Here is a 14,654-nt window from a genome sequence, read left to right as displayed (position 1 = left end):
TTAAAAATTTACTCTCATCATTTTTACCAAAAGAAGTATAAATTCAAAAATTAAAATAAATTTCTGCATTTTTAGAAAAGTTTGGATGCAGGAATATTTTTTCTCATGCATAAAACCGTAATTATTGATTGAATTGATACCGCCCGCGCATCGCACCGCTGATACTTTATATGGGATCCGTCTTACACACATAACTATTAAATTAATTTTCTTAATATCTTTTGTGTTTTATTTTCTACTTATTTATAGAGCCAATGTTCTACGATAAAGAAAGTCACGTTGTGTATGAAGTGCACGCTACAAAAACATGGTTCAATAATTTTTTTTTTATAGGTGATGAAACAATCATGGCCTACCGCGGCCAGTCTATGGGTGACCTTGATCCTCACATATTCGCGGTGTCCGAAGAGGCCTACACTAAACTGGAGAGGGAACGAAGGGACCAGAGTATTATAGGTAAGAGTCTAATGCCCGTTTTCAATAACGACGTCGAGGCAATGCCTAAGTAAATAACGCCTTATCAAAGAATATTTCACTTGCAAACATTTACCTTTCACCAATCGATTTTCACTAGGCAACTCATATAACCTAACTTGTCTATGGTTCTTGCCCCAAGGTGTGGTATTTTGTGGATGTATTATCATATTTTTAATTTTTCGTATGGATTTAAGGTTATTAAAATATAACCAAATTTATATTTTTTCACCTGTAAAGTGTAAGTTTACGAGTCCCCTAGACTGTACGATCCGCCGAATCGATGTCGAAACTTAAGACGGCTCTTAACGTCGCTAGCCATCATATAAGAGTTCGTGAAACATTTTTATCTCTAGGAATAACCTAACTAATAGTACTACGACAATTTACACATCGCCGTCTAGCCGCAAAGGAGGCGTAGCTTGTGTTATGGGTACTCAGATTACTAATATTTTTTTTAATGAATAATATACATAGGTACATAAACACTTATAATATACATAAAAACACCCAGACATTGAAAAACATTAATGTTTATCACACAAGCATTGTCCAGTTATGGGAATTGAACCCATAGCCAAGCAGGTTCGCTGTCCACTGCGCCAGAGGCGATTCCTTCGTTAAGTTAAATCGGGCACTATAATAAGCTACTTTATTGTCTGCAACTCTCATCCACATGAAAGTAAATCGCATAAGTATTTACAGCTTCCATACTGAGTCATGGTCACAAAGTCGCCTGAAGGCTTTCTAGAACTAACGTTGGCACAAAAACTACAGTAGTTCAATGCCTGCGATCTAGTAGTAAATGCCGACACAGTGTCACTGCATTGTAAAGGATCTTTATTACTAAGGCCAGTAAGGATCCATTTCTCGCCCCACACCACCCGGCACTTATACGATTGCTCTGTCTAGCCGGCTTCATCGAGCCACAGTACCTTTACTCTGTGTTTAAAGCCTCTTAAGAAAGAAAACGGAATTCCATAATATGACAAGGTTGCTTGGAAGCATCCGGCTTTGCTTTCATCTCTCATAAGATAGAAAAATGAATGTTAAAATTTAAAATGTAAATTGTTGATGTTGGAAAAGAGCAACTGCTGAGTTTCTTGCCGGCTTCTTGGTAGAATCTGCCTTCCGAACCGGTGGTAGAGTCACTACAAACAGACAGACTTGACGTTTCAAAAGTCCTTATATATTAGGCCTACTTGAAATAAATGAATGTTGAGTAATCTCTACTAAACCCAAGTTGCAAATTTTTGGATGGTGGAATGGTGTGGTCGACTCCACATTCCTTTGAGAACATTATGTAGAACTCTCAGGCATGCAGGTTTCCTTGAACTTTTGATATTTTAATTAAAACGCACATAACTTAGAAAGTTAGAGGTGCGTGCTGGGATTCGAACTCGGCCCCCCGAAAGTGAAGTCGAGCTCCTACCCAAGCGCTATCATCGCTTCGTAAAAGATGGGGGCTTGAATTCTTAGACATATTGTGCGTTAATGTACTGTCACTTTTATACATGTCTTTTTTCCAGTGAGCGGTGAATCTGGCGCGGGGAAGACGGTGTCGGCAAAGTATGCGATGCGATACTTCGCGGCCGTGCGGGGAAACGTCAGCGAAACACAAGTCGAGAGAAAAGTGCTTGCTTCCAGCCCCATCATGGAGGTTTGTGAATCACAAGTGCCGGCAGAAACATCCACAGACACCTACTGTTGGAAGGATTGGAGCTATGTTATCAGTTTCATTGAATAAACCGGAATATTTGGAAATGATCCGGAATGAAAAGCAAGAACTGTTTGATCTAGTTCCCCTCTTTTTACCATCAAACATCGAGGCACCGTAAGGATCTGCATCCCTACGTGGTTGATATATCGCAGACGCGTACGTAGCGCTTCGCATCTTCGTTTCTGATCCGCACCGCAATGAATGGAATGCCCTTCCAGCTTCCATTTTCCCCAGTACCAACAATACAAGTACTTTTAAGTCAAGAGTGAATAGGGATCTTTTAGACTAAAGCGCTCCACTTTAGGCAGCATCGTCACTTTCCATCAGGTGTGATTCGTGGTCTATGAACATAAAAAAAGAACCGTAAATAACTTTGCATAAAATATGGTATTTTAAGTAGGAACGGCAATGTGAGTTGGCGCAGTCCGTTAATAAATTTTAGTAGTAATAGAGCTTGCTTCCTCATATTATCATTACAAGCGGACCCGCGCGACTTCGTCCGCGAATGAGCCGACTTAAAAAAATATTCGTATGTTGTCGCGGACTGTTTTATAGAACTTTAAAGAAACAACAATTCCGACAATTCCGATATACTTACTACATACTTCCGTCGTTTGGCGTAACGTTTACCGTTCACGCATCGCACGCATCAGAATCTCCTAAAAACGATATTTTTGTTTCTTCCCGAGATACCAATATAAATGAATCCCCCCCTGTATACTTAATTTCATGAAAATCGTTGGAGCCGATTCCGAGATTCCAATTATATATATATATATATATAAATTGGAATAAATCATCAATAATTCGAAATTATATATATATATATATATATATATTTATATATTTATCGATAAAAAACGAATAAAATGACATTTTCTAAAAATGGATCCTAGCTAGATCGATTTATCGCCCCCGAAACCCCCTGTATACTAAATTTCATGAAAATCGTTGAAGCCGATTCGGAGATTCCAATTATATATATATATATACAAGAATTGCTCGTTTAAAGATATAAGATAAGATAATAATTCATTACTTTCAAAAAAATGTAATACAAATAAACTTGTTACTGATCAGTTCCCACTTCTAGGCCATCGGCAACGCCAAAACGACCCGGAACGACAACTCGTCCCGGTTCGGCAAGTTCATCGAGATCCACTTCGACCCAGAGTACAGGATATGCGGCGCAAGCATGCGCACTTATCTGTTGGAGAAGTCCCGGGTGACGTACCAGAGCGCGGGGGAGAGGAACTACCACATATTCTACCAGCTGTGCGCCGCGGCTCGCCAGATGCCGGATTTAAAGCTAGGTAAGTCCCCAACATTTTTGTATACTACACCTAATGTATGAACTTCTTCAACTTATCATACAAAGTAAAGTGGCAGGCAGAAGAAGGCCGTAGAAGAATATCATGGCTCAAAAACCTAATGGTTTGAAAATAACACCAAATCATTATTTAGAGCAGCGCTGTCCAAAGTAGAGATAGCCATAATGATTGCGAACCTTTGTAAGGAGACGGCCGCCTAAGAAGAAGACACCAAATCGGAAAGTACCGTAATACTTTTTTTTTTTTTATAAATTTGAAAGGAATATAAAAAAAAAATTCGGAACCGACAGGACAGGTAAAAACACTAATAACAAATTATAAAAATTATAGCTTATTACTTGAATTTTGAATTTGAATTTGGAAGTAAAACTTCTTTACGCGCGACTAGGGAGGACTGAGTAACTCAGATTTTTTCTGACGGAAGTAACGCTTACGTCAGACGTCTGTGTAGCTTCCGCTATTTAAAAATAATAATTTGGATTGGTCGTCAGTACATGTCATATACTCCACGCTTCTTGACTTATACGCCAGCTAGTGGCAAATATCATAATCAATTAGGATTATTTATTTCCAATTTAAATAATATAAAATTATTCTAAATTTCAAAGTTTTTTGAAAATCTCTAAATATACTTGTTTATTTATTACTTTTGTTCTCTGAAGATTGCATCATTCTATAATATTCAATGACAAGGTTATATTGACATGTGCTGATCATGCTAACCTTCAATTTTCTACTCTCGATTATTCTATTTAAACAAATGAAAATATTTATAACATGTGAAACTGATATTAATGAATTTTAAATAGAATATAAAATGGAATGGCGGAGTCGAAGGAACACCAATAAATAATAATAAAAGTTTTACTTCGATCGCGCGTAAAGGTTACACACATACAGTTTTTTTTTCATCATGTAAGCAAATTTATTTAATGTCCGGAGCGAAGGCGCATCGTAAGTGTCATGTCCGGTCTATTATAGGAGCTTTTGTTAATCCACAACTGTGTAGAATGTTGTAGTTGGATTGTTTTATACCATATTCGATTCTCTTTTGATCTTTTATCAAAATACTCTTTCCAGAAATCATAGCTCAGTTTTTTTATTGGGTTGAAACTGCTAATTTCCTAACTCCGGACTGCTACTAAAAAATATTTTTACTAATTTTTGACCCGACTCGGGATACGAACCCAGCATCTCGTTGAACTTGCTTAGCACTATACCCACGAGGCCTTGGGATATGGGTGTATACAAGAGCCGGTTGGCGCAGTGAGCACCGACCATGCATTCTCAATCCAAGGCCGTATGTTCGGTTCCCACAACTGGAAAGTGTTTGTGTGATGAACATGAATGTTTTTTAGTATCTGGGTGTTTATGTGTATATAATAAGTATTTGTATTGTATTATATTCATAAAAATATTCATCAGCTATCTTAGTAACACAAGCTATGCTTACTTTGGGACTGGATGGCGATGTGTGTATTGTCGTAGTATATTTATTTATTTTATGTTACAGATCACCAAGACTGCTTCCATTACCTCAACCAAGGAGGAAGTCCCGAAATCGATGGTGTAAACGACCTGAAGGCTTTTAATGAGACCAAGAATGCGCTTACTACTTTAGGTGAATTAGAATCTATAAAGTTAGTTTTCTTACGGCTAGCCTTTGACTGTGATCTCACCTGGTGGCAAGTGGCTCTGCTGTATGACATTGCCGCCTTTGCATGGCTACGTATTTCTCTTCTCATATTTTGTCGTCTGTATTCTTTTGCGGGTCTACACTCTTGCCCGTATGAGATTGCCAATATTTTTCTGTTTTAATAATTAGTGCACTGTACTTTTTTGCGGGCCCATCCTTTTTCCTGTCAGAGATTGCCTGCATAAGGCCTCCTTTGCACGCCTATATATTTATGTTATGTGGACAATTATGAAGGAAGTGCACACTGTTCTTCACTAATAAATAAGAACATAAACACGTCAAATTGGTATAGCATGTGCGCCACGAGAAAATTATCATTACCCGTTTCTCGTCTTACTTCTACAGACGAGATAGTGGGTAGATATAATTTCTCTCGGTGCGCATGCTAGCCCTACAAGTATCCCAACATCTCGTGTTTTGTTTCCAGGTGTGACCGAGTCTGAACAGCAGAACATGTTCACGGTTCTTGCCGCCATCTTGCATCTCGGCAACGTGGAACTTACATCTTCAGAAGAGGATGCTGAAAGCGCTTATATTGAGGTATTCTTTTTTTTTTTGTTTCCGTTTGCCTTTTATTTTTCAAGCCATAGTCAGATTATTATTAATTGCAGCGTAAATAATACGCTGATACTTTTTGAGCTGGTAGTAGGTGTATTTCTGCAAAATGTTAGTATGTACCATCTTTTCAAATGTTTACTAATTATGTTAAAACCTGTTTGTGACCTTTTTGAAGTATAGGGACGTGTCAAGAAGGCGTAGTAAAATGCAAAGTTGTTAGCTACATCCACGTATATAAGTTAAACTACTTTTTGAAAATAAATATACTATGACAATACAAACATCGCAGTCTAGCTTCAAGCGGAGCTTTTGTTATGGGTACTAAGATGAATGATGAATACTTTAATGTATAATATACATAATTACTTATAATATACAGATAAACACCCAGACCCTGAAAAACATTTATGTTCATCGCATAAACATTTTCCAGTTGTGGGAATCAAAGCCATGGCCTTGGACTCAGAAAGAAGACTCGACGCCCACTGTGCGAATCGGCCGTCATCGTACATTGGATCCACTGTACGCGGGCCAATATTAGCCAACGAAGTCAATATCTACTAAACCCAGAATCTTTTGTTTCAAAAATAATTTTCAATTTCCTTGAATGACCTTTGAAAAGTAGTTTATTGAACTTGCAATGTTTCCCACTGGATAGCATAAATTGTTGTGGCATTGGTGGTGTGCAGTGGCGTGCATAGAGGGTATGCACAGGGTATGCAGATGATATAAAATGAAGAAAAACCACCAGTACTTATTATTTATTAGAGTTATAAAAAACTTAAGGATAGGCATTGTAAGTGTTATAGAAAGCCTACCCTTAAGCCTACCTCGTACGGGAGATTTTCTTCATTTTATATCATCTGCATACCCTGTGCATACCCTCTAAGCACACCACTGGTGGTATGAGAACTATAGCTTAGGAGTAAAGGCCACAGGCCGCGGTTGCCTGAGAGACTCAGGTTCAAATATCGGTTCCAAATTTTTTATATGAAGTTTAAAAAAGAAGGGTCCATGATTAATATCCATTTTTCCTACAGTCAGACGACACGCACCTGAAAACAGTATGTTCATTACTGGGCATTTCAAAACTAGAATTATCAAGATGGCTGACTCATCGACGGATAGCGTCCGCTCACGAAGTCATAGTTTCGCGGATGGACATACAGAGGGCGGCTTTCGCGAGGGACGCTCTGGCTAAGAGAATGTATGGAGAATTATTCGCGTGGCTTGTACAAGCTGTGAACAGGGCATTGGATACTGGGCATGCAAAGAAGCATTTTATTGGTGGGTGAATAGTCTATTTTAACTTGCGTTTTTAATATTCGTTTTAATGTCTTTAGATGTTGTTCATGCGAAAAAGTACTTTATACGTATGACAATACGACTAGTCTTAATTGAATTGACTTGATTTCTGAGCGCAGTAGGAATCTTATTGTGTCAGTTCCCGAAGCTATAATGTCAAGAAAGGCCGGATTTTTGCTACAGACGATCTTACAATAAGGTATTGGTCATTAAAGTAAAGCTTTTAATTTTAATAAGCACTTTATTTTTTTGTACATAAAGTTAAAATTGGTTTTTTTTTGTTTAAGTAATAGCTGAAAATAGGATATATTCAGCCAAAGATCCAACGATCGTAATCAAATTTCAAGATTTATTGTCTCTTTTTCAACTTCAATTATGGTTGTCAGGCGTCCTGGACATTTATGGATTTGAGACGTTCGAGATCAACTCGTTCGAGCAATTCTGCATCAACTACGCGAACGAGAAACTACAACAGCAGTTCAACTCGCACGTATTCAAACTAGAACAGGATGAATACATAAAGGTAAATGATTGTACTTAATAAAAATGTATGACATTTTAAACAGACTCTTAGAGTCCTTTACTTTGACGCTACTGACTTTGACGGTAATCTTAAGATAAGTCTATGATAGAGGGACCTCGGTCCCAGAGACGACGGAATTATCTAGCTTTCAGGAGTACCCCCAAACGAAAAAAAAAGCTTGTGCCGGGGATCTCCTCATTTTGTTTCTCTTTGTTTTCCTAATCCGAAGGTTGCCTTTAAGAGATCGCTACTAAACGATAAGGCCGCCCTTTTAAAGTTTCTTCTTGTTACCATTTTTTTTTCTTTTTTTTTTCGTGTACAAATAAAATGTTTAAATAAATAAAGTACATATTTTTTCTCATATACATCTCTTTTCCACAGGAAGAGATCTCTTGGAAGATGATAGATTTCTACGACAACCAACCGTGTATAGACCTCATAGAAGACCGTCTAGGAGTCCTAGCGCTCCTCGATGAAGAGTGCCGAGTGCCACAAGGCTCTGACCAGGGCTTTGTGGCCAAGTTGCACGACAAATGCGCCAAGTACCCGCACTTCCTCAAGCCAAGATTCGGCAATGCTGGTGAGTGATTCATCATCATCAACCCATTTCCAGCCCATTACAGGCCACAGGTCTCCTCAAAGAATAAGAAGGGCCATAGTCCACCACGCGGATTTTTAGGACTTCACGCGCCCTTGAGAACATTATAGAGAACTCTCAAGTATGCAGGTTTCGTCACGATGTTTTCCTTCACCGTTAAAGCAAGAGATATTTAAATCCATAAATAAAAACGCACATATCTCCGAAAATTTTGAGGTGCGTGACGAGGATCGAACTGGGAAAAGAAGCCCCCCGGACAATCCACTAGGCTGTCATCAGTCACAGCTAAGGAGCTATGACTGATTGGTCAGTTTATATTTGGGGATATGCATTCATCGAACTGGTCTTGTCAATTAACGACCACCTTTCAATGGCGTTACAATAAATATCTCTTTTTAATCTTCTCTTTTTAATCTCTGCTCCACTATTCCGAAATGCAATTCAGAAAATAATTCATACTTTTTAGCAATGAGGAAATAAACACAATGCTTTATGTTTTGCTCAATAATGTATGGACAATGAGTATACGAACACTATGTTACTCGGGCAGGTAGACTCTGTGGTAGCAACCGTCTAATTGAGTTATGATGACTTTATATTTTTTTTGATCTATGGGTACGTGCCGAATTATCACGATCGTGCTCCGATTGTGCCCGGCTCATACTCATCGGCTTATATGGGGCTTTTACTTTACCACTTCCACTCGTAAGAGTATTATTGTATTTTGCAAACACAATCCAGATTATTTAATAATTTGGTGTGGACATAAAATGCAAGACCGCGAGTTGAAGAGCGTACAGATGACCAGCCAATATAAACAATTTCACGTGTTATGATTTGCGTTAGAACTAATGAAGAATTAAAAGACCAAATGTTGTTGCAGCATTCATAATAAAGCATTTCGCTGACAACGTGGAATACCAATGCGGTGGATTCCTGGAAAAGAACCGGGATACAGTTTTGGAGGAGCAACTAGAATGCATCAAATCTGCGACTTGCTGCAGATTGATACACGTTATATTTGCTGAGACACCGGTCGACCATTCTGCGACCCTGCCACCGCCTTCTAGAAGGAGGGCTACACCTTCCATGCCCCTTGGGAGTCTTACGGTAAGTACATGCTTGTTTGTTCGTATGTTTTGTCTTTATCTGCCTTTTCTAGTCTAGCTAATCTTTGTAAATCTTTCTTTTTCGCCTATCAATACAGCCCTCTCAAAGCGTTACAGCTCTCAAAGCACTTTATCCCCACCACTCTGTTTAAAGGGCGACGGTTTAGTTAACTATAAATTAAAGTTTAGTTTACTATAAGGTTACTATTGTTTATTAATCATTTATTCATCGTTTTTGACCGAAACCTTCGTTCAGCAACCGCCACGCCGCGCCTCGGGCCAGAAGCAAACAGTAGGCGCACAGTTCAGGGCATCACTCTCCGCGTTGATGGCGACTTTGTCCGCGACCACTCCCCACTACGTGCGCTGCATCAAGCCCAACGACACCAAGACAGCTTTCCAGTTTGACGCGGCTCGGGCTGTCAACCAGCTGAGGTTAATTATTATAGTGTTAAAAAAATCTAACCATACAAATTTTATTTCGATTTATCACACATAAGCAAAAATTTTTTTTATGTCTGTTTTTCTATGTTTTGTACAAATAAGGGTATGCATTCATTCACACAATCATTCAATCATTCATTCATTCACCATCTAAATGTTCACCTAAACGGAATGTGCCCAATGTGCACAAGGGAATGTGCGTCTATTTCCCTTCTGGATTATTCCCTAAATAAGCGCGACTCTCTCGACGCCACTATTGGGGTCTGGGGTCACATATGGATCAATACAATAACAATATAAAAAATATAATCTTTGTTGCAGAGCTTGTGGTGTGTTGGAAACTATACGCATTTCTTCGGCTGGTTTTCCCTCTAGATGGCTTTATCAGGACTTCTTCCAAAGGTAACTTATAGGCTGCTTAAAATGTAGTACTTTGACATTAGGGTATTACAGTATTCTTGACAGCTAAAAACTTTTGTTCAAATTCAAATTTCATTTATTTCAAGTAGGCCTAGTTTATAAGTACTTGTAACGTCAATGTTCCACATCATCAATACTTTAAAACATATTCAATAAAATAGACGATGAAACCCCAAATAATTTAAGGGCAAATGGGGTCACGGGTTACTATTGCATACAACAGAAACAAGATACAGGTCCCAACTCTCAGATAATATTAAAACTATAATTTACACACACGTTCACGAACTGTTGTTATTTTTTTTAATGAAAAGTACAGTTTACTCCTTATATAATTACTTTATCGTCTAGTAGGGACTTCGGCCTTGGCTAGTTACCACCCTACTGACATAGCCCTTTGTAGCGATGCCGCGTAGAAAACGATTATGGGCATATATGGCAATCGGAAGTATATGTTAACATATACTGCTATTACCCTGCCATGCCTTAACATGTTAGCCCGCCCATCTAAGGCTGCATCATCACACAAATTGCTGTCAAGGGCTTTCTTGTAGTAGAACAGAAACAGAAATAATTATTGAACATAGTAGGAACAACAGGCTGTGTTACTTTTTGTTTATGGAAAATATTGTACATTTGACAGATACCGACTGCTTTGTTTATTCAAAGACATCGACCGGGCAAACATCAAGGCCACATGTTCAAAGATACTCCTGAAACATGTCAAGGCCACTGACAAATACCAATTCGGTGCTTCCAAGATCTTCTTCAGAGCTGGACAGGTAAATTTGACTCTAGAGCGGGCACATTAATATCACACACCTCAGCGCTTTCACCGACTTTGTTAGCAAAAAGAGACCAAGATTTACGGAAGCCGATTTATTTGCCTCGATAGAAATGTTAAAGTTACTTTTTGTCCTAAAGTTTTGTACAACGTGTGAATGAAAACCGAAATGAACTTCAGAGGCTTTAGAGGTACAATAAAGTCAAAGTCAAAGTCAAAAATATCTTTATTCAAGTTGGCCCATAGGTGGCACCTTTGATGCGTACATAAGAATTACACAGTAATGAGATGATGGCGATAACCAATAATATTCTTACAGGGTGACTCCTTATGAAATATACTTACGCACCCTTCAACAGTATTTCGTAATTCTGTTACACGTTATATACTATGCGTGTAGATATCATTAAGGTTGTTTTGTTTTTTTTTATTACTAATTTATACTAATATTTCATTCAATTGTAAGTGAAAGCACTTTGTGAATTCAAAATTTAAAAGTATACACTGAATAGGAAAACTAGATTTTTACAGCATACGTATCCAAACCTTCAAAGTCGGTCTTATTCCTTTACCGATTCCGGTTAACACGGCTTACTGCTACACGTCTCTTAAATAAACTTGTTGCTTTAAAAATGCTTTAAAAACCAAAAAAAACGGACAATGTCGCGGGCAACTGCTAGTTGACAATATTCCATACAAACTGTATTTCTTTTTCCACACTAGGTGGCGTATTTAGAAAAACTTCGCGCAGACGTCCAAAGGCTCTGTTGCGTACGCGTGCAGAGCTGCGTGCGCGGTTTCCTCGCACGGCGCCGCTACAAGCGGCTCGCGAACGCTATCCACGGAATACTGGCGCACGCGAAAGGGTACTTGGTTCGACGGTAAGTCTGTTCCTAATATCACGTGATATAGATTCGGCACATGTTTTCTTTAAACTTGAAGTCCGACTTGTTTCTAGGTTTTAGCATTATATTATGACCGTCAGACCACCTTTTAACGTCATTCAGACAGCCTGACGTGAGTAGAATCTTATACTAATACATAAAGCTGAAGAGTATGTTTGTTTGTTTACTTGAACGCGATGATCTCAGGAACTAAAAGTCCGATTTGAAAAACTTGAAAATCTCTTTTAGTGTTGTTTAGCCCATTTACCGAGGAAGGTTATTCGCTATATAATATATAGCGAAGACCAATAGGAGCATAGCACCAATGAAGCATGTTACAAAAACGGGGTCTATCTTTCCTTTCGAGAGCCTCCGTTGCGTGCGCTGAGTAACCGTGAAAAGGTTCGATAAAATCATGTGTGACAAAATTTTCCCCCTTCGAAAGTTGTAAAAAAAGTCCGCGACAGCATATGTCTATCTTTTAAAGTCTACTTATACACGAACGAAGTCGCGAGGGTCCGCTAGTCTATGGTTAATATTATAAATGCGAAAGCGCGTTTCTTTGTCCTTAACTCACGCCCTAAGCAAACAACCAGCAGACTTGACTTTAGCATAGTTAGTTGAAAGGACTGAGACATACTTTTATAATCTCAGCAAAACAAATGATACCCACGTGATTTGTAAGAAAACTCTAATACACGCGGATGATGAACGCGGCCAACAGCTATTATACAATAAACCAGCTATTTTTGGTAATGCGAGTATGTAATGTAATGTGATTTATTGATTTCCGAAACAGGAAAGTGCAAGAGATCCGTCGCAACCGAGCGGCGATCAAAATTCAAAAAACAGTTCGTGGTTGGCTCGCTCGACTCAAGTACCAGAGGTTGAGGCAACTGGCTATTGGTATACAGGCGCTCGCCCGAGGCTATATGGCCAGGAAGCTTTATAAAAACAAGAAAATACTGAAGCTGGTAAGATTCTTCACAGTTATCTTTTTCTTGTATAAATTTTTTTTAAAAGAGATATAATGCGGAAATCATCATGGATAATTCTTATTTGTTTATCTCTGACAGTTTAAAACCTCACGGTGTTCTAACTCGCCGCCTGGTGATTGGGTTAAGGGTCAGGTTACTGGGTTGCTTTGGCACTAAAACCCCGCTCTAGGACTTAAAAGCGCACCTGGAATTCGTAATGCGTTTTTATAGGCGTAAAAAAAAAACTCCGAAGGGCATCAGATTTTGATTTTTTGTTATCTTCATCATCAGGTCAACCAATCGACATCCACTGCTGGACATAGGTCTTTTGTAGGGAGTTCCACAATACACGGTCCTGGGCCGCTTGCCTCCAGCGGCTCCCAGCGACTCGCCTGATGTCATCCGTCCACCTCATTGGGGGCCGACCTACGCTGCGTTTACCGGTGCGGGGTCGCCACTCCAGCACCTTAAGCCCCAACGTCCATCGGTTCTCCGAGCTATGTGCCCTGCCCATTGCCACTTCAGCTTCGCGATTCGCTGATCTATGTCGGTCACTCGCTGAGCTATGTCGGTCACTCGCTGAGCTGTGTCGTTGTATTTCCATCCCTGTGTCAAGGCCCCTTTTCGGCAAAATGCTTTTCAGCATAATATTTCAACCTTGGGTCATCCACTGCAAACTATGAATCATCTGAATTCCACCATTGTAGCCACCTTTTAGTATCAATCAACACCCTGCGACTCAACTCAACCAACTTCACTAGTTGGTCGGGATATGACGTGTAGGGAGCGACCAATTTGCGTGTAACAATGTGCTTTTGTCACCAGACTATCGGTATACAACGCTACGCGCGCGGTTATCTCATCAGAAGACAAATCAGTAAACGAAAGCGAAAGATCATCGTAGCCCAAGCCGCGGTAAGTTTAATTACTATAGTTTTTGCTTCTGGTAATCCTTTGCACCGTAAGTTATAAATATAATTGGATTAAAAACTCTCCGGCTCTTAAACTATCTTCATGTATTCAAAGAAAGCATGTCGAGCATGTTGGGTGAAAGAATGATCTACCGACAAACCAACAGCAAATAAAGTCAAATATTTCTGTTGTATATGTTTATCTCTTATCTTAAGTTATTAACTTTTATTTTAAATTCTTAGGTACGCCGCTTCCTAGCCCGCCGTCAATACAAACGTCTGCGCATCGAAGCGAGGAGCTTGGATCACGTCAAGTCCCTCAACAAGGGTCTGGAGAACAAGATCATCAGTCTCCAACAGCGATTGGAAGACGCACTCGGGAAGGTTAAGAAAATCGAACCATTGCAGACGCAAATTGCTGAATTAAAGTAAGTTTCTAAAAACGACCTTGAATATATATTAATTTTTTCAAACCTTCAATTGTGCTTCTTGCTAACTCGAGCAATTAGACTGAGAATTCAATAACTGCTAACTCCAATTCCAAAAGTAACTGATAGCTGTTTTGAAACGACTTAAAAAAAGGAGATTCTTAATACGATTGGTATATTTTCTCTTCCATGTCCACTGACCTTTTGGCTTTTCCAACCTGCATGGGTGGGCAGGAAACATTTTCTGCCAACAAAAGACAACATCTTCTCCCACAGTTTTATCAACTTTTCGAGCGCACAGGTGGAAATAATATGGGAATAATAAACGTGTAAAAATTCCATGTTGCCACGCTTTGGCAGACTGACACGTTAATTTTATCCCTTGTTAAACATAACATGTGTCCTGATTATGCTAGCCGTGTTGGTGAGGTTTTAGCTTTTGCAAGTTCGTATAACAAATAAATCCTTTAATTTTGGCTGTCAATTATACCT

General features: G+C 39.1%; 1 protein-coding gene across 1 annotated transcript in view; it reads left to right on the top strand.

The window, feature by feature from the left end:
* Positions 1–14,654, top strand: part of LOC120624914 (unconventional myosin-Va) — a 52,592-nt gene that overhangs the window by 11,157 nt on the left and 26,781 nt on the right. The window contains exons 5-20 of the mRNA XM_039891710.1: positions 334–456; positions 2,004–2,134; positions 3,288–3,507; positions 5,039–5,146; positions 5,649–5,761; positions 6,820–7,066; positions 7,471–7,607; positions 7,989–8,187; positions 9,089–9,315; positions 9,571–9,749; positions 10,080–10,160; positions 10,822–10,960; positions 11,686–11,843; positions 12,646–12,820; positions 13,649–13,738; positions 13,978–14,162. Of these exons, the coding sequence (XP_039747644.1) occupies positions 334–456; positions 2,004–2,134; positions 3,288–3,507; positions 5,039–5,146; positions 5,649–5,761; positions 6,820–7,066; positions 7,471–7,607; positions 7,989–8,187; positions 9,089–9,315; positions 9,571–9,749; positions 10,080–10,160; positions 10,822–10,960; positions 11,686–11,843; positions 12,646–12,820; positions 13,649–13,738; positions 13,978–14,162 (2,512 nt within the window). The remainder of the gene's footprint in view (positions 1–333; positions 457–2,003; positions 2,135–3,287; positions 3,508–5,038; positions 5,147–5,648; positions 5,762–6,819; positions 7,067–7,470; positions 7,608–7,988; positions 8,188–9,088; positions 9,316–9,570; positions 9,750–10,079; positions 10,161–10,821; positions 10,961–11,685; positions 11,844–12,645; positions 12,821–13,648; positions 13,739–13,977; positions 14,163–14,654) is intronic.

The sequence above is a fragment of the Pararge aegeria genome, chromosome 7 (assembly GCF_905163445.1).
Source record: "Pararge aegeria chromosome 7, ilParAegt1.1, whole genome shotgun sequence".
NCBI lineage: Eukaryota > Metazoa > Arthropoda > Insecta > Lepidoptera > Nymphalidae > Pararge > Pararge aegeria.
The sequence above is the reverse complement of the archived record's forward strand: the minus strand, read 5'-3'. Positions and strand labels throughout refer to the sequence as shown.